The sequence below is a fragment of the Centruroides vittatus genome, unplaced genomic scaffold, assembly GCF_030686945.1.
Source record: "Centruroides vittatus isolate TY-2023 unplaced genomic scaffold, ASM3068694v2 contig_299, whole genome shotgun sequence".
Taxonomy (NCBI): Eukaryota; Metazoa; Arthropoda; class Arachnida; order Scorpiones; family Buthidae; genus Centruroides; species Centruroides vittatus.
In genome coordinates, this window is record NW_027121909.1 from 2,478,757 (window position 1) to 2,500,754 (window position 21,998).

Consider the following 21,998-nt stretch of genomic DNA (forward strand, 5'->3'; position numbering starts at 1 on the left):
TATCAGTGTTTACATAGATATGATGTATATATCAGAGAAATGTGGTTAAATATTACATTTACACTGAAGAAATATTTGAGATATTGCATGATGCCCATATTGCTATTGCCATGGTGGTAGAAACTGTATGGAAAAAGAATTAAGTACAAAATATAAAAATATTACAAGGGAAATGATCATAATTTATTTGAACTTATGTGAAATCTGTGAGAAAAAAGTCTTGGTGTTAAAGCAATTTTAATGAATGAACTCAAGCTGTCAGATTGATCTTATAGATATACAGTCACAAGCCGACGAGCGATATAAATTTATACTTGTGTATCGAGACCATCTAACTAAATTCATTTAACTAATGATTGTTAAAAACCAAATGAGTTGAAGATGCAGCCAGGATGTTATTAGTATTACAGAATTGGTGAATGAAGAAGAAAAAATTCAAACAGTTGATCCAAAAATAGAAGAAAAAATAAAAAGTGCATCTAAAACAAGGGAAAGGACTTTGTTTAATTTTAAAAAGCAAGCAGAAAAAATGATTGATACATCAAATTCCAAATACACAGCAGCTAATATTGGTGATACAGTTTAAGGATTCGTGTACCAGACATAGATCGAGCCCACAATAATGGAAAATATATTTTAGGTGTCGTTGCAGTTGAAGATAAAAACCTTTACAAACTGGGTACCAAACATGGCATATTAAATCTATTATATTCCACAAATCAATTTATTGTTTAAAAAGAAAACTTCATTTCCGTTGATGTACTAGGTGCAGAAATGTCATCAATTTCTGGAGGCCAAGGCTATAGTTGATGCTACTGCAAAATTAGTTGCAAAACTAATAGATGCAAATGCTATAAAAGAAAAAGTCATGTAATGCCAAATGTCATCAAAGTCTTAACTGCCCGAATAAATAAACTAAAAAAACATTTAATTTTTTATATAATTTATACCAAAAATGAAATTCCAGAAGTTTCCTTTAAGTTGATTTTTTGATTAATGTATAAAATTTGTTAATAATACTTTTCATTAACATTAGATTAATTAATACAGTTAATAATACTTACTTTTCAAAGATTACATATTGTTTATAAACTAACTTTGAAATAATTCACAAAAAATAAACAATTCTTAAAAAAAAAAAAAAAAAAAAAAATGGAGTTTTTTTAATCAAATTACCCAAAGGGAATGTAGCTAGCTGCATTCATAATGTCTGGTCAATTTAATAAATTAATCAATATCTATCAGACTGTGTGCCCATTTTAGTCATTATTCATAACGGTTGGGCATTATAAATAATGCTGTATTAATCACTTGGTCCATAACATATATATTAAGAGCAAAATATTCTGTTACCACCATACACAAATAATGTAAATTTAAAAAACTTTTAAACAGTTTTTAAAAACATTGTTTTTATTTTCAATTGATTAATTTTAATTAATTTTGATTTTATTTTTAACTAGCTGACCTGGCCACGTGTTGTTGTGGCTCAAAATATATCTATTATAAATGTGTAACACTTCCCCCGCTGGGGAATATCGAAAAATCCCTTTTTAGTGTATATTCTGTTGACGTCACCTATTAAAACGCAATTAAAAACGCAAAAAACCGCATGTAAAATAGTATAAATAGAAGCAGAGTTCTTCACAGTAAGCCTTAATCCCGTCCATCTCCCCCCGTAGGGAGAATTTCGACATGTATATTATATAAAAACACGTGCATATTCGAATGCAACGTTGTGTCAAAATTTCAAAGGAATCGGTAGAAACAAACAAACGTTGTATTTTATTTATATAGATAGGTAGAAAATGATCTGCTTAGGTCCATTCTCACAGAAAAGCATAATGCCTTACAGAAAAGCAAACTTAGGTCGTCTGAAGTTAGCGCCATCTGTTGGACATAAAAGCCTTAATCCATATATAAATATATTTTTGAAAGGGGGGAAATGGTGATCTTCACATATGCCACAAACCTTTGCGGGAATGTATTAAACAACTTCCCGAAGTTTCATGGCAATCGGATAAATGGTGTGGTAATGAAGGACAAACACACACACACAGACATACATACATTCGTTTTTATATATATAGATTTTGGTTTTGGTGCAAAGGCCAAAGTTTTAATTATTATTTTATTATTTAAATTTGCATTAATTTACCTGCATTTTTTGAACCCTTAATTACAACTCTGTTTTGTGACATATCTACAGAAATTGTTTGTGTTGTTTTGCATAAAAAAACAATCAAATTTTAATTTAATTTTTAGGAATTTGTGAACTTTTTAAGAATTTTAATTATAAGGGAGTTAACATTGATTGAACTATTGGGCTTCCAGTTTCAAATCAAGGCTGGCAGTAGGCAAAAATATATTGGCAAAACAATTTGAAATATAAACATAATTATAATTTAATTGAAAAATATTACATAAAATTATTTTTAATATTTAGTATATTTACTTATAACGATAAAATGACTTGCTCATTATAATTATGAAAGTTTCTGTTATGATTCATAGATGATGATGTGATATATTAATTTTCAAATTGAATTCATGTAATTCTGAGTAAAAATACTTTTCTGTGCTAAATTTACTACTGTTTTGAGTTTTAAAAACTGATTTTTTAAGATGAGTCCATGTAGACATTCGTGGCTCAAGTGAAGAATTCAAAAATTGGTTAACTCTTAATGACTGATATCTGTTCAGCTCATTTCATCACTTGCTAAACCTCATGTAGTGTTAAACACGACAGGATTAAAGCATTTGCAAGAAATGCTGGTTGAAATAGCATGAAAAGAAGTGCATCTTCTCCCTCCTGTGGTTATCACATCTGCCTACAAAGCAGTTTCCAAAGATGAAGTCCCTAGATAACATGATGGGAGAATTTTCATGTTTCTTTCAAAAGATTGATTTTAGATTTTCCATTCTTGAGCTTGATATTTATTGATTAATGAATGTATCATGCTCATAATGTAAATCATTAATTTTTCTAAATTAAAATAAACTTAAAATATTTAAAAGAATTGAAATCAGGAATCGTATATCAGAAGCAGGAGTTTTCGGCATAACCAAGAGAAATTTTGGTATTGTCCCATGCTAGTTTCAACCTCTTTCAGAAGTCTGCTTCATGTTTCAAATGTTTATCAGTTTGAACTGAGAGTTCTAACAAAGCAAAATTCTTACAGTTTTTTTTTTAAGTATTTGAAATATGACTTCAAAAATTGATATTATATTTTAACTGTCAGGAAATTACAAATAATATTAAAATATATACACATTACACAGGTTATCTAAAAAGAAATAAAAGGGGTTTTGCTCTAGGAAGAAAAAAAACTAAAAGAAATCTTTTTATAAATATGTTTGTTTATTTGAAATAATACAACTCCTTCTGCAACAATACAATGTTCAGAATGAATAATGAGCATTTCAAAAGACTTTTTCAATTCCTGTTTTGGCATCTGGTTCAGTACTACAATCATGGCAGCCTGAATCTCAGGAATGTCCCTTTCATTAGAATTTTAAGTTCTGGAAACAAAATAGTCCCAGGAAGCCAGATTGGGAGAATAGGGTGGATATTCAAGTGTTACAATACTTTTTCAAGCCAAAAATTGATGAACAGCAGTGCTATTGCATGAGGATGCATTGTCATGCCGTAGTGTTCAGCTTCCTTTGTAAGGAGTCGAGTCTGAATTTTACTTTTGTTTTTGGGGTTTTTATTTAGTTTGCATTATTATTTGTTTTGGGAACATTTTATTTTGTTAAAGAACAAAAGCTCCAGACCCAACTGAAAAAGAAAAACCTAAATGCGAAAAATAATACTTTTACCGCTGATGTTACCAATCTACCACAGCATCTCAAATTGAGTGATTTCTGTATAGATATAAAAGAATGATCTCTTAAATCCCAATTGTAACTGATTCTAAAATTCAGAATTAATTTTTTTGAAAGGACAAATGTTCGAAGGATTGCAAATTGGCAATTGTTAGTATAAGTATGTAAATTCAACTCATTTACATACTTATACTAACAATTGCATGGCACAGCTATTTGTTGCATCGCAAGGGGTATAAAAGACCCAAAAGACTGAAGAAAAGCAAGGTAAAGCTACAGTTAATGAGAGATGAAGTTCCTGAATGAATGCAATTGGCAATTAAAGATTTCAAGACTATTTTTCCTTTTGGTATGACAGTTAGGCAATTTAGATTTCAAAATTCTTTTTGTAATTTTGTAAATAGTCTAGTTTTCATATTTGTTGGTTTTTGTGGCAATAGCTATAATATGATTCTAAGTTCCAAAGTATTGGGAAAGTTTTTTTGTACATATTTGTTTTTGGTTTTGGATTTAGATAAAGTATCATTGAATTTTATAACATATATAGTTTATCTTTTTCTAACTTATTTCATGTTTATTTCTATTAACTAATGTATATAAATAGTCATAGAATAATAAACCGAATTTTTTTTGATATATAGTCAAGTATTCATTTACTTTGAAAAAATATTCTAGTTAATCAGGTTTCATTTGAACACATTCATTCATGTTTTTTCCCGTTTAGAAATCCAGGCATGGCACCAACCAACCCATGTTTTCACTTATGTAATGCCATATGTTAGGTAATTTCCAGGCTTTGAAAAAATCAGACATTACACCTTGAGAGCAATACTCTGTATGTGTAAAATTCCATTCCAAAATACCCAAATAAAATTCCCTGGTGACATTCTGGCCATTTGGGACAAATTTCTGGTGCACCCTTGGAGTTAAAAAACAGATGAGCATGGTCTTGACCCACAATTTTTGGAAGCAAATTTTTACTTCCCTGGCTGTTACATATAACAGAAAAGTATGACAATCGGTCAAAATATGACCCCAAGATTTACATTTTTGGACTCAGGACATCTTTAAACATTGAGCAATGCAAAAAATTCAGGGGTTTTCTGTATATATGGATGTTAGTATCTGTGTCTGGCACAATTTTGTTCAACCTGTTTGAAGCTTAATACCTCCTGTGCTTTTTGTCAAATTTCTGAAATTTTGCAAGGAGGTTTGTTTATTAGGGACATTGATGCTATTAAATTTTGTTGAGTAAAGATTGAGGAAATGGGGAAACAAAAAGGATCATGTGTATCTCCATTAGGATCAGAATTAATGACAATTTTACTTGTTATTAGCATTTAGAATATTTTATAAAACCCATCTCTACCCTCAAAATTAAATTTCTTGTCATTTTATAATAGTTAAAAATATTAAAATTTTTTAATAAAATATCATATCATATGATAACAGATTTTGCCAGGAAAGTTAAGCTGGATTTTTTCAGTATGAGCTCATCTGATGATTTCCATGTGGAATTTTGATGTTTTATCAATAAATTGTGCTGATAATACCATATCACATCACAGATGACAATATTTTTGAGAAAATTTGGGTTGTGGCAAGCTGTTTTGATGATGTCCTGAACATGATGAATATGCACATGCTTGTTCCTTGGTGAGCGAGTGTGAAACAAAGTGAGAACAGACCTTACGTTTGTTCAAATGATCACATAAAATCATGTGGAATCCTCAGCCAACATTTTACAGGTCATATTTAGATGCTTAACCAATATTTGACACTACAGTATTTCAATGTTATTGTCTGTAGTCTTTGGATGACCACTTTTCAGATTGTTTTCAATTAACTCCTGGCCATTTTTGAATCAACTAACCAAGTCATATACTTGTGTACAGGATAGGCAATCATTCCCATATACTTGTTTTAGTAACTTAAATGTTTCAGTAAAAGTTTTCTATAGTTTCATGCAGAACTTAATGTTGGCATGTTGCTCCACTGCAACTTTCCAGAGGGTCACAAAATAACCTTTACATTTCACACCACACGAAAGATCGTTATGAACCAATTCAAATGCTATTGTGCATGATTGCTAATATAACATTCAAAATTTTGACTGTTGGCACTAAAAATTTTTAAAGTAAATTAAACAAAATAAAAAAGGGGATTCAACTAACAAAAACTTGAAAAAGTGACTTCGTCCAGCCTTAAAACACTAAAGAAGCAGTTTTTAGTATTAGAGGGTACAAACAGAAGAACAAAAAATTTAGATTTATTATTTTATGCTTTAAAGATGATTAAACTCAGCTCAGTAACAAGTGAGAGAGTTTTTTTCTATTTCTGGCAATTTTGTGTGCAAAATTAGGACATGATTGAGCAATAGATCTAGATGTTCTTTGCTTTCTAAAATCATATTTTGTTAGGAAAAATAAGAAATAAAATTATATTTAAGAGGCATTCATTGTCATTTGTTTTTCTTTATGGTTTTCTATGGAGTAAATTTTGTAGTTTAATATGATATTCTAGGATTTTTTTTTTGTTTTGTTTTGTATAGATGTTGGTTTATTTTGTTATATTTTTGAAATGTTATAAATATTAAATAAATTAAAGTTTTAAAATAAGTTGTAAGTATATCTTATCTCCATTTTTTGGGAAAAAATTTGAAAACCAGTTTCATTGAAGTTTTCATAGAAAAGTTGAGATTCCAAATGATTTTTTGAAAAGTCAATTTTTGTATAAACCCTAATTTTATATTACATTTTAATGTTAATGATTGAAATTATTTTGTATTATAAATGCATGTAAATTAAATGTAAATCATAAGGTTATTTAATTTTGGTTCATTATTCAGTTGAAATACCCTAAAAAGACTGTTTAAAATCAAAAGAAATCTACTTATTAACAGTAAGTCTCCCAATGGATGAAAGTTGAAGCCCCAATCCCTGAATGAAAAATAAGAATAGGAAATGTCTGTTTTGTCTCCATTTCAAATCTTGGGGTTTTTAAGCTTTTTAATTGAATATTTAATTTTTTCATGTTTTAAGATATTTCTTAGTATGATAAAGTAGCCTAAAGGGAAATCTCAGGGTTTAGAAATGATATATTTCCTGAACATTTGTTTTAAATTTCTAACAGACTATCACCAGTCTTAATTAATATGAAAATTATTATCCTGTAGAACTTTTAATTTAAATCAACATAAAATTTTTTACACTAATCATTTTGGAAAAATTAGAAAATAACTTACTTTTAATTTTTTTAATTGTGATAACTGTCGATGTGTTTCTGTAACAATTTCATGGATAGAAGGTTTTGGATCTCCATAGAGGCATACAATGATACTTGTTGCTATAATACATGCTAAGAGACCAACAAAACTTTTGGTCTTCATCTGTTGTAGCATCACATTAACTTCTAAATATTTTGAAGTGACAAGATATTTGCTTCTTCATTTGATACTATTGTATTTTTTTAATATGATGCAATAATTCTGAAAAATAAATAGTTCTAATTAATATATATAAACTACATCAATCCAATACTTTAACATTGCAAAATAATGTCAAGTTTCATTGGTTACATTTTAAGGCTATTTAATAATCAGAATCAAACCAATTTGTCCAGAGGCAGGCAGTTAGGCCACTCTTTCTTGATAAGTTTAATAGTTTTAAATAACTTAATTTTTAAATTTAATTTAGACTTTTCTAGAAGAAAAGAATTTACCCAGAGCAGGATACAAACCTAAACTCCTGTTTACCATGCAGTTAGTTGCATTACCAGTTACCCAGATGCCATCAATCCCCTCTTCCAGAGCTACTAATTAATTCAGATATAACCATACTGGTCACTCATGAGATTAAAAGTCAGCTGAGAGCCAAAAAGGACATTGGGCATTACAGTCATCCTAATCCACACTGTGAATGATCAATATGATTATATCTGAATTAATTAACTCTGGAAGACGAGATCAGATGGTGGTCGAGATAGCATAACTGGCAATGTGACTGCATGGCAAACAGGAAATTTGGGTTTGGATCTCAAGTATTAAATCATTTTAGAAAGTAAATGGAAAAATGTAAGAGAAGCAATTTTATTTCATCAAATATTGCACAAGAAAAAACAAATACGATGAATGAGTTTAAAAAGTTTTGCAAATCAAATTAGATACTTCAAATTAATCTTTATTATGCTTTAATTTAGTGTTATGATTTCATTTATTAATGATTATATTGAATGTTTAGAATACAAATTTTAATAAGACTTATGGTTATTGTGTACTTAATATAAAAATATTCAAAAAATAATTTCGAACATAATAAAGCTGTTTCAGTAAAAACTATGCTGCAACTGAACTTTTTCACACAAACAACTGAATGATCTACACAAGTGGTTTTCAACCTGGCTTTCATAAAATTACCAGTGTGTTACAATAAACTTCTAAAAGTGTTATAAGATTCCAATAGCCTATAATTTATTTAAACTTCACTTAAATGATTGAGTATCAGGTGTGCATGCACACCATTAAGATGCTGGCTTGCATAAAAAAGGGGTAAAGAAAACACTGATCAACACAAAAGCCACAATTGCATCACAATGCATCTGATAGGAAATGAAAAAAGTGATAATATGAATAATCAAAAACTACATTACAAAGGATTCAGAATTTTAAATACAATCACTTAAATCATGCTTTATATATAAACTATGTCACAAAAGGTATATGGACACCTATAAAATGTAAATTTTTTAATTATAACTCATTTATCACATGAAATAGTATAATTAATAAGAATCAAACTGGATGCCCTGAAGTATTTATCTTGAGACAGAAATGTGCATCGTCAGGAAAGTGAAGAAAAATCTACAAATAAATGTTGCTAAGCTTGCTGCTGAGGTTTTTGTAGAATCTGGAGCACAAGTATATGCAGAAAGTGTGGAAAGAATTTTAACCTGTTGTCAAGTGCGTGCACAGCCAAATATAAATGGCACACCCACAGTCAATCTGGCACCAATTTAAAAAATTAGTTAATAAAAATTTAGTGTCAAAAAACCGGTATTTTTACTTTAATTCAGTTTTTCAATACATTTCTAATTGAATTCAGTCAAAAAAATCTTAATTTAACTATAATTTATTGAAGATTTTAATTTTTTAATATTAGAAGGCAATTAGCATAAATTACAAGATGTCATCTTTCATCTCTGCTTCTGTTCAAGTTTATTGTCCTAGACATGCGCTGATGTGTGTTTTTACTTCTACTGGAGTTTAGGCTTTTATTTCAATTTCAATTGCTTTGGTTACACAAGGTGGGGAAATGGGAAACACGTGATTGCTTACCTGACTTTTTAGACAGAAATTTCCTTACTTTAAAAGTTTTATTTTTTTCCTCGATTTTATTTACTATTAACTAAATTTTTTTGATGGTTTCTTGTATCTTTGTATTGTCTGAAGTTGCCGATATTTTTTAAATTAAGTTTTATGCATTTATTTGTTTTTAGATTTTTATATATAAAATATAATAAAATTCAAAAATTAATTAATTACTATCAGAAATGCTAATCTATAAGTACATTGTGTTTTACATTATTATTGTGAACAGATATGGTGAATTATTTTATAAACATATTTATTATTTTAATTTTTATGAATTATTTAATTTGATGCAATGTGACATGCTCAGAAACTGTCACACATTAATTAAGATGGCAGCAAGACTCAATTCAATTACCTTTTCATTTCAAAGATTAATTAGTGTGTGTTATTTTAATGTAATTTTAGACATAATGCATGTTTATTATAATTAAACAATCTATATAGGAATAATATCTATAACTGACTTTAATTCAAAAGTGAAAAAACAGAAGAAAAAAGGTAATAGAGAAAATATGTCTATACAATAATAAGATGTTCTACTTCTATTCTACTTTTTAATAGAAAATTTATATAAAATGCAAAAACAGCATGGCCAGGGAGAAGGAAAAACAATCACCTTATGGCCATAAAATTTAGAAGTGTTTAGGTGACAGTTGAAAACACATGGAGAGAAAATACAAGTGAAGGTTTCAAAGTTCGATTAACATTTCTTGATCAAATCAGAGGTGGTGTCTGAATAAAAAGCAAAATTAAACTTCACTCCGACACCGGGGATGAAATACTAAACTACTGAACCTGTTACCGGTGTTATTTGCGTGAAAAAATCTTCTTTTCACAAACGTTTGAGCTTTCCAAACAGCTCTTCTTCAAGTAGAGAAAATTCCAACGAAATGCTTCGAAAAAATTTGAAAAATGGAACGTAGATATTTAAATAAAAAACCGAAACTAAAAATGAAACGCAGATGTTTAAACGAAAAAATGTGAAACTCGCATAAGAAACGATCATTACGGTGGTCATGCGCATTCGTGCGCTGATGTTGCTATTTATAGATCGTTGTTTATAAGAGCCTGCCACGCTGTAGAAAGATTAATCTCATCTTTCCGATTTATACATGTGGTCCGGTGGTTAGCCTTACAGATGGATATAGCTTCCCGCCATTTTAGTTGCTCCAGGTGGGGCGTAGTGTCGATGATGTCAGCTTTGTCGAACTCCGGCTCTATATCGGGATCAGATGCAAAGGTGGTTAGGGCCGTAGTGTACCGCCCATGCCGAAGGTCTGCTTGATGCTCACGAAGATTTTTTCACGCAAATAACACCGGTAACAGGTTCAGTAGTTTAGTATGAATAAAAAGCAATTATAAAAATAAAGCCTGCATTGCATCTTGACTGTTTGTGAGTGAAATTTTATGAATTTAATTTTAATAAACAAAATGTATTAATTTTATTTATTACAGTTGTCTCTCATTTTTATATCCATAAAATTAGAAAAATACAAAAATTATATGGGACATGGTGTCATAAAAGTTTATAAAAGGATTAAAAATTATCAATGGAAAAATTAAATTATTTCTGGGTCAAATTCGAGTTCTTTAGAAGTTATTCACTTTAAAACAATGCAATTATAAGTGAACAAGTGTGCGCCGCCGGTTGCTGTTACTAAAATTAGTAACAGTAACCAGCAGGAAATTTGAAAATTGAAACCAGAGTTCATGCACGCCACAGTGCTGATTTGACCACATGTCTTAAATACAAATAATGAAATGCTTTAAGTAAAAACTGAATTGCACATCATAAAATTAAAGAAAAGTTAGTCAGGTTGTAATTTTTTCAAACAATTGAAATTTTTACGCAAACTAATTAAAAATTGATTAGTGCATAAATGACCGTGGACGCATGATGACGGGTTAAGGAAAAGAGGCTATGAAGTTATATGGCTAAGAAAAAAAAAAAAGAATAGAAAAAACCATTCATCAGCAGGAAAAAAAAAAAAAAAAAAAAATCAGCAAAAAAGTTTGCAAAAGAGTTTTATACAAAACCAATAATATTTTGGAATTCAGTTTTGTGATTGGACAAATCCAAATTCAAAGTTTCTGGTTCAAATGATTGCCTAAAAGAATGGAGACAGTTCAGTGCTGGTACAAGATAGTATGTCTGCAAATGGTACTGAACTTTGGAAGTTGTTGATGGAATAATAAATCAACATGTGTAAAAACAATTTTAAATCAAAACGTTCAGAAATCAGTAAGAAAATTAAAGTTAGGGCAAGGGTTTGTTCTCTAGCATAACAATAATCCAAAGCACACTTTAAAATGAGTTTCATGATAGGCACCTTATAAAAGTGCTTCCTTGGTCTCAATAACCTGATCTCAATCTGACTGAGCAATTATGGAATCACACAGAATGAACAATTATAATAGGAATGTGCGATTGAGGGATCTGAGACCACACTCACAGATTCAGGATGGAAATATTTTATTTTGTTTAAAGATTGTCAAGATCTTTTTAACGTCAAGATTCCTGATGCCAGTTAGGAAAGAAAAAAAAATCGCATCCTAACTCACAATATTTTGTAAATAATAAACATCTCTAAGCCCGATGAGTATATATATATATATATATATAGCCCAATACTTAAGGCAATCATTAGTAATTATATTTTGTAAATTATACAGATTTGAGTGGCTTATGAATCCAGGAGAGATTTGACATCTTTCATGGATAAGACAATAGAACTAGACCAGAAACATTTTTAATATATAAAAACATATTTATTTAAACCAGTGGTTCTTAACCGGTGGTCTGTGGACCACTGATGGTCCCTGAAAGCACCTGAAGTGGTCCGTGAAGTCAGCCTAAAATTATTAAATAAATGACGAAGAGTTTTGTCAGTTCAAATTTCAAATACATTTTGCTTATTTAGTGGATTTTTTTGCACAAACTAAATAAATTGAACCTTCAACTGCAACAGTCAGGAAATATGAAATTGGAAGGCACTAGCAATATATTTGCATTTGAAGATAAAATCAGTACGTTTATCGCTAAAATTGACCTATTAATCAGCAAAGTTAAGAGAGAATTTTTCTGCATTTGATACATTGAACCCAATTATTGACAGTCAGTGTGCTGAGATGCCCAGCAGTGGCCGAGTGGTTCTGTCGCTAAACACCAAGAGTTTGGTCGCGGGTTCCCACTGCGTTGCACTGGCACATAGAGTTTTCTGGGTTCTCTCTACGTTTGTGACAGCTGAATAGGAATCAGTTTCCTTTAAAAGACCTCCTGGAAGGCATTATTTGGAAACCGATCCACAATCCTTTCATAGTCAACATTTCTGAGGTGCCGGATAAAATACAAGAAGACTTAATTGAAATGTAACATGATAGTAACTGCAAGGATACTTTCGAGACAGGAATTAATCTTGAAGATTTTTGGAGCCATAAAGCTATTGCTTTCTCTAAAATTCGAGAAATTGCTTTACGGTACCTAACTTTATTTTCGAACACATATTTATGCAAGCAAGGATTCTCAGTGCTTTTGATAATTAAAAGTAAACATTGAAATTGATTGGAAGCCAGTGCTGACATGCATTTGGCTTTGAGTAGCACTGAACGAAGAACGAAGAATCCAGCAGTTGGTAAACACTATGTAGTCACAAAAATTGCACTAAAATAATATATGTAACATTTTTGCAAATAATATAATACTCTTGGTTTCAAATAATTTTATACATGTTTAATTTATAGAACAACCTTATAAGAATTTATATTACTGCCAAACAGCTCGTGGTCCATGGCAAGAGAAAAATTTTGATAAATGGTCCGTCATCACTGAAAGGTTAAGAACCACTGATTTAAACAATGTCTAAAATATCAAGGGTCTTATCGAATAAATCTACTATAAGTATATTTTTCTTAGCTATTTTACTGACTTATCAAATTTATCTAAAATTGAAGAGAGAGGGTTAAAAGATTTCAGAAAATGCAATATAATTTCTTTTCTTCTGAGTCGCTGACTGGGCTGGCAGCATTTTCCTGTATTTGGCAGGAAAACTCCTTTTTATTTGGACACCAACTTTCTTGGAAGTTATGTTTCCAAATCCAGCTCTCTGGGAGTTGGTGTTGATCCTATTTTTTTATAGGATATTTGTCTGACCAATCATTTGGGGCTATTCAAGTCACCTGAGGAGAGAAGCAACAAGGAACTTCCTTGAACAGTTGATATTAAAATCAGCATCTCTCCTCAGGAACTTCTTCCGAAATTGAAAGAAAGTTTGTTTGTGCCTAGTATAAATGTTTCCTGTTTAACAAAATTTTAAAATTTTCTAATCACCTAAAATATTGGCCACTAGGTTCTCACAAAACCAATAACAAACAAAACTGTTCTGAAAAATATCATCAGAATTTGGAATGTAATAGACAAAACTATTCATACCAAGTGTATCCACAGAGAGAGACTACAATCTTATTACATCACCTAAGGTTCAGAGAGAAAATTTTTTATTTAACAAATGTTTTCAAACTATTACCATAGTCCATCTTCAGGTTTTTAACTAAATTTAAGAAATCATTCCAAAACCAAACATTGTTTCAAACTTTTACATTTAAACAATTACAAAAAAAATCGGATGAATTAATGCCTAGTCATTCAGCTGTAATCAGGGCAAAAGGAGATCCAACTTGTTTTTTAATATATGAAATATATATTTTTTTCATTATTTATTTTCTCTGTCAGATACTTTTGTGATTAAAACTTTTCAGTTTAAAATAAAATTATATTTCTCTTTTTGATCCATATAATTGCACATGTATATAATTTTTCTTGTGTAAAAATGTCTGAAGATTCCATATCTGTCATTATTCTTTTTCCTATTTCATGTGAGAAATGAGATATAACTAAAACCTCATTTTATAGGTGTCCAGATACTTTTGTGACAATGTAGATCTTAAAATCTTAGGTAGGAAGTTATCTAGAATTTTAAATGATGTCCTACTATCATTCTTTAAATTCTCAAATTGACAGAATGTTATAAAAATTTTTGTAATGAAAAATTTTGAATCATGGATCATTTTCAAATAAAAATTTCACAAAATTCAGTTATCTTTACAATATTATTGTAGAAGTGTTAAAATCATAATACCACAATTAAATTAAATATTAAAAGTTAAAAGTAGCAAAACAAAATTAGGGATGAGGAATTTGACCTTAAAATTCAGTTGTCTAAAAAAATATATTAAAAATTGTTGGAAATTGATTAAAAGTTTATTGTACATTTTTGTATTTAAAAATTACCAAATTATAATTTACTAGCTTGAGAGTAATTAAATGTCAAAGATCAATAAATTGAAGTAAGTAATTTCCAGAAAGTTTTGGCAATTAATTAATCTGAACCTGTAATTTTGCAATTCTTAAAGTATGAAAGCAAACAATGATGTTCATCTATTTTTTTTTTCCAGAAGTATCTGATGTAATTAAGCTATGACAGTTACCAAAATCTGTTTGAAAATTAATCTCAAAAAGTAAAGTTCAATATCATCCTTTGTTTTGGCATTTCCATTTTTTGTTGGTTGAAAATGTAAGTTACACCTGATAAATAAATAAAATTTTTCAGAACTTTAAATATTTATATTATTTTTATAACTCAATAATGAAAATTTAATTTTTTTTTGGATTATGTTTATTTCCAAAACATTTTACTTTGATAAAAAAAAAAATGTAATAAATTTCTGGAATTGTTAACAGCTTCCAAATTAGTTTATAGAATGTTTTATAAACGTAAAATCTAAAATCTACATTCTGCAGATTATAATTTGATTATTTTTCTACTATCTATAATTCCAAAAATGTTTTATAACCATTGATCAACAGGATCACCTAAATTTTATCTATTTTAGTAAATTATTGTCAAAAAGGTGTTTGTATTACCTTGTATATGGCATCTAACAATTATAATAATAAGTTAATGGCTTCAAATACTATAATATCAATGAAATCACAATTTTGTTACATTTGATTTACACTAAATGAATTCATTTTAGTTCTCATTTATACTGATGATGATAAATAACTGATAACAACACAATTACAATTAATGGAAATTATTGACTGACATTAATGCTGGCTCTCCACTTAGTGTTAATTTTGAGACAATTCAAGACTATTCAATTGCTTTTTCCACTGCTCATGCACAGTAAAATCATCTTACATTTAAAATTGCGTTGAAGTATTTTGGTAACAGAGTAGTGGGACAATGTATATTTTCACATAGCAATTCTGTTGGGGCCAATCAGCTTGCAACACCCATAATTCCAAGTGTACATGACATCATAGTTTTACCCATGTTCCTTAGCACTGCATACCATATGATTTGGAAATTTAAAGAAGAACAAAAGTGAAAAATGGCAAATATTAGATAGTGTGATACAGCTGTGAAAAAATTGTTGGAGGATATCAGATGCCATCAGGTAAGACTTTAGTATTAAAACTTAAAAAAATACAAGTAAAATAGTAAAGTCATTTTTCAGACAAGACTATGTCTTGGAGAGTACGAGCATCGCATGCACAAATCTCGCATTCGCGCCTGTTTGTAGAAACAGTCTCAGCATTTCATATTTTCTTTTGACCTAGTTCTTGGTTCACTGACTACCTACAAGTCTGGTTTATTTTATGTGCACATGATTTGGGCACCAAATAATCTGTGCCAAATTGCAACTCCTGACATGTACTCCTCCATACTTCTAAGATGTGCAGCTGTGACAGCAGCACAATTTTATAGAGAAGTATGTCTTCTCTGTCTTGTCAAAAGTACAAAATTAAATTAAAAAATATAAAACTAAGTTGAAAGTGTGAAAACAAAAAATGGAAGGGATTAAAGGATACATATTTAAAAAGAAAAGCCAGTGAAACATCAACAGGATATGCAGCTATTGCTAATGGCATATTTACAGAAACAAGACATTTTTTCCAAATCTATATAGTATTTGAAATACACAAACAATTGTTAATGATAGGTAAAATATGAACTTATTTTTTATTATATAGTTTTTTAATAAAATTTTTGAAATTTTGAAATTTACGATGATTAATGTATCTGAATGTCCATAAATTGCCCTGTCATAAAATTAGATGTAACCACTAATGTCTCTCTGCTTTTTTTTTCCTTTATAACTTTCCATCTTATTTTGTTAATACCAATAAATGCAGTACTCACAATAGTGACGTTTGGATTCATTGTCTTTTTAAAAATTTTCCAGTTTATTGCAAACAGCCCTCTATTTCATGCGAAGTATGTAGGCATGTAGGACAGCGATTATGTCACTATGAATCATTAGATAATGGCAATGTGATCACGCTAAGTGGAGAGCCAGCATAGAAGTACATATTAAAACAATTAAAAACACACAACTCAAAGATTTATCACTAGAAATTTTATAAATTAATTATTAAGTTATTAATTTAAGATTTATTATAAATTATATATTTATAATAAATATTATAATTTATAAATATAAAAAATTATTTATTATAAAAAATTATAATAATTTTTTATAATAATTTAAAAATTATAATAATTTTTTATAATTTATAAATTATAATTATATATATATTTATTATAAATTCATCCACTGTCATTCATTTGCTTTCTTTTTTCTTGCAGTATTGTCTTTAATAGCTAGCATAGAATTGATGGAAAGGATGCCAGCATTAAACTGCTATATTCTAAACAAATGACAAAGCAATTCATGTTTAGCATTTAATGCACTGATTAATGTTGATAATAACTGCATATTATTAATGTTGAAGATGACTGTGACTAAAGATAAAACTTTAATTACAATAAGTAAAATTTTATAAGTATACTTTAATTCATGTTTTGGGATGAACTAATTTTGATAAAATTAGACAACCATTGGTAATATCTGTAAAAAAATGATTGTGTATATACAGAATATACTGTATTTTCAAGATTTGATATATTGATATTTGTGAATATTACAAAGGTTTACATGAAAATTCTTAATATTCAAAATCTACTTTACAAAATTAACATTTTTATATGACAATTCCATTTCAGAAATGATTCATTACTACAGAATTAGCATCTTCCAGTTTATTCTGTATTTTATAAAATTCACATGTTTCATTTGTTTTACATTATAACCATGCTGTATTTAAATTTGTATGTCAAATATTTATTTTATAACCATTTAATTGGATCAATGAAATAAGACAATGCAACACATGGTGATCGATCTTCCAGGAGATACTCCCCTGGGAGATCAGAAATTTTAGAAGACACCTGTGATACCTAAATGAACGGATCCAGATCCAAAAGAACCGAATCTGTTTTGGTGTGACAGGTGAAGAAAACCTATAAAACTTTATGGCTAGCTCATTGGTCAAGCACAAACTAATGTTTACTAGTTTATCTACTTGGCCACTAAGTTGGAATCAATATTCTGGTCTCTTTCAGATAAAATACATGAAAAATTTAAATATAAATGATCACTTAAAACATTCTTATTAAATGAAAAATTATGCAATCTACATGAAATAAATGCATATTTATTCTTGTTATTTAAATTATCTGCAAGCATAATGAGGGACAATGCAAAATCACACATTTAACAGCCTCTATAATAATTACTTAGTCACTAAATACATTATAACTATCTTACACATTTAAATATATGAAGGTCATTCTAAAAGTAGAGAACATTTGTTTATCTAGATATTTTTATTTAAGATAATGAAACAAAACTTATTTTACAACACATATGATACCTTAGCTATTTTTCTATGAAGTTGCCATACAAATTTAAACATTTGTCATAGTGTATCACCAGCTTTTCTATGCCTTCTACACTCTCAGTTACCACAAAGTTCTTGAACCAGTCATTAACAGCCTCTTTCAGTTCATTGTCACTTCCTTAGTGATTCCCGGCCAGAAAATCCTTCAGTTTTGAGAAAAGATGATAATCACTTGGAGCCAATTCCAGACTATAAGGAGGATTTCAAAAACTTCCCACTTAAACTGCTGAAGCAAGTTTTTCATCAACGCAGCAGTATGCGAATGTGCGTTATTGTGAAGAAGCACAATGCCTCTGAACAATAATCCCCACCATTCGTTTTGAATGGTGCAGCATAGTTGGTAAAAATTTACAGTCAGTTAAACCTCGGTTATCTATCCGTAAATTTTGATAGGCCGGACTTTTTTTCACATTCAAAAACCATATTACACCACGAACCTCACACTTGGCGAGATCTTTAATTTTAATTTTGTCACACATTTCAGTCACACTATAAAACTGTAAATGATCATTGCAGCTCTCTGTTAGCATCAGACTGGCAGGAAAAAATGGGAAGGTCCATGATGCAGCGGTGGGGGATGGTGGGAGAACTGCATGGCTCGTCAGATCAAAATGTTCTTTTCTTTTAGAATGACCCTCGTATTTGTATAAATATATTTAAATGTAAACATTTGAACATTTCAGCTTTATTGATGTTCTATTTTGGAATGTTGGATAATCAGTACTCCAAAATGGTTACAATTGAAGATGGTCTATAAAATAGGCTGGAAACATATGTGTAAATGAAAGTTTCTCTATGTATATATAAACACCAATTCACAAACCTAATTTTTGGGGTGCAATTTGAAAAAATTGTAGACGTATAAATTCCCACTGTCATATGTCTGTCCATCCTTCCTTACTCTTGAGGATGTAGTTAGATAGATGAAAGCCGAGACCAGATATGAAAAGCTTAAGGGCAGGAGGTCCAGATTAACTATATATGAACTTCCAATTCAAACCAGAAGTCACGTTATTTCAATTAAAAAATTTTCCCTGAAAGGAGTTAGACAAATGACTGGCACGACTCAATTGCTAAAGGAAAAGTATGATGTACAGGGGCAAGCCACTACTAATTTGAAAGTGGAGAGCATATATTTAAATTAACATGTTAATGGGATCAGTAGATAAACTTTCAGGCAGCTGCTAGGAGTTACAAGTTACGGGTGATTCATAGTATATTTCAATACAGGGCTGTACAGTACAAGGCACAGGTGACTCGTTGACTTCAATTCATTAATGCATTCTATACAGCTGGTCATTAGACATAAGACAAAATCATTAATATATTTAACATAAGACACTATAATCCCTACTTCTCTGCTGTAGCCTGAGGCAAATGTGATTTATAGAGCTTCCATGGGGAATCAAAACTGAGGCTTTAATTTTATAAAGTAAGAACTTTCAGCATGCAATTACAACAACTATCATTACAAATAGAATGCAAAAATAAAAATAACTAACAAAATTTAAATACTGTATACTAATTTTCATGTTTTAATATTACAGTAACTTCTCAAATTATGACTTGACTTACTTGATTAACACCTTGACTTACAACCATTTGCACTTTTGACGAAAAAATTTCATAAAAAATTTTTTTAAATGTATCATTTTTTTTTATAGTTTTCGTCAAATATATATCATATACATATATATCTTGCACACTTCTCACTAGTTATTGATTCACGATAGTTCTTGAACAAAAGAAAAAAAACAGAAATGTATACTGAACAACAAGCAGAGCCACCTAGTGGAAAACTCTAAAATGGCATAGAATGCATTGTGAAAGACAAGAAATCATAAATATGATAACTTTCTTATTTTTGGTTTCCGGTCCAAAGTAGGGTATTGTTGAACTCGTCTTGGTCCTGAGTTCAGATATATACTCAAAGTTCCAAAATTCCATAGGGAGTAATCTATACAACTTTCCTTTAAATTAACTTTTACCCTAAAGTAATGTTATCAATTTGTCTTAATATTTAATAAACAAAGTGATTATATGTTTTTTCTTTAGTGTATCATCATGGATCATTTCATTCAAGACACTGAAAATTGTTATAGTTTATATGCAGTTGTTACATTTTACACATAACTTTAACATTATACAGTGGAACCTTGGTATACGTCTGCTTTAGAATACGTCCAATTCAGAATACATCCTGTTTGAACGAAACAAATTTTGGTTGGTATACAACTTTTGTTTGGTATACGACTTAATTCAATTACACGCGCCATCTATGAACAAGTAGCACTATCGGTGTACTAGACCAGACTAGACGTTCGCGTCCCACGGTTTATAACTTTATTAAATTTCTTCTGATTTTAATTTGTAAGTAAAATTTTATTATTTTTATTAATCATGAATTGCAAAAAGGCAAATGAAAAGTAACAGAAAACTAAAAAATGACTAGAATCACAATGAAACTAAAAAAAGAGATTGTTGAGAAATATGAAGGTGGCATAGGTGTTCAAGATTTGACTATTGCATACCGTATTCTGAGAACGACGATATCGACAATCGTGAAAAATAAAGACATTATTAAATCTGCTAACGTTGCAAAAGGGGTTAAATCAATTTCTAAACAGATTATTAGTATTAAAGAGAGCTTTGATTTGATTTTGATTTAAATAATATAATACAATATATTGTAATAACTTTAAAAATCTATAATAAAATTTATTTTTTTATTAATGTGCTCAAACAGTGTTTAAATTATTTTACAACCCCATTAAGATATCATATCAAGAGGGTTTTTTTTTACATAAGAACGGATTAATCATTTTTACATTACTTCTTATGGGAAAGATTGGTTTGGTATAAGTCCTATTCGGTATAAGTCCAAACGTCAGGAATGGATTAAAGTCGTATACCGAGGTTCCACTGTATAAAATTGATCTGATCTAATTCTACAATGTGACACCAACATCAATATACTGTACATACATTGATGTATGAATCAAATCAACAAATCAACCTTCAAAAAATAAAAATTATATATTTCTTTTTTATTTTTACAAAAAACTTTTGCCATTTGATGCATTTTCAAAAATTACACTGTAATAATTTGTCACCAGAGGAAGTTGAAGCCTAATCTACATTTTCCAGCGCTATTTCTAAGTGGATATAAAGGATTCAAGACTCCCGAACAGATAAGGATGAGAATTTAAAGACGTCATAAGATCTACCATTTCCAATTTTTAAAGTTTTTTGAATTTTAATTGGATTATTTTTATGTTTTTAAGGAACGTTTTAACCGGGCAGCTAAGTAGCCTACAAAGAAAGGTCTGGTCGTCTACAGTGTTCTAGAATATGAATGAAAAATAAATGGTGATCTCCTAAAAAGAATTTTTTGGAACAACTGTGTCTTTTTTATTTTTACAAAAAACTTTTGCCATCCGACGTATTTTCAAAAATTATATACAAAATATATATAAATAGCTAAAGCTCACATCCTTATGCTAACATAAAATTAGAAGAATAGTTGAGACATTTCTGTGGATTGGCTAATTTGTTGACATAGAAGTATCAGTGAACATAATTGGACTTTTAAATATGAATTGCCTCCTTTTTTTAGATACATTAAATTCTTAAACTACTACTAAATCTCAATCTATAAATATACTTGAAGGGCACTTTAATATATGAGATAATCAAATGAAAAAGAAACTTATAAGTAATAGTATATGGAGTGTGGCAAAGTAGCAAATTATATGCTCATTTGATCAACCAATTAAAAAAAAAATTATTTCGAACGAGTTGTTGTGCATTATGGTCATTTGAAATTTTACAATTTATTCAATAGTTTCTTACTGTATAACCAATTCTGATCAACAAATAGGTAGAACCTATCTATATAAATCCTTAACAACGAATCTGAAAATATACAGGTACTCCTCATTTTACAACCTATTTGCTTAACGACCACTCGCACTTATGGCTAATCAAGTTTCAACC

At 29.4% G+C, this 21,998-nt stretch overlaps 1 protein-coding gene across 2 annotated transcripts in view; it reads right to left on the minus strand.

Moving 5' to 3' along the window:
- LOC136972641 (uncharacterized) overlaps window positions 1-21,998 on the minus strand; it is a 61,266-nt gene that overhangs the window by 29,243 nt on the left and 10,025 nt on the right. For both annotated transcript variants that reach the window (XM_067267239.1, XM_067267240.1), the window contains one exon: window positions 7,073-7,315. In XM_067267239.1, the coding sequence (XP_067123340.1) occupies window positions 7,073-7,228 (156 nt within the window). In that variant the 5' untranslated portion in view covers window positions 7,229-7,315. The remainder of the gene's footprint in view (window positions 1-7,072; window positions 7,316-21,998) is intronic.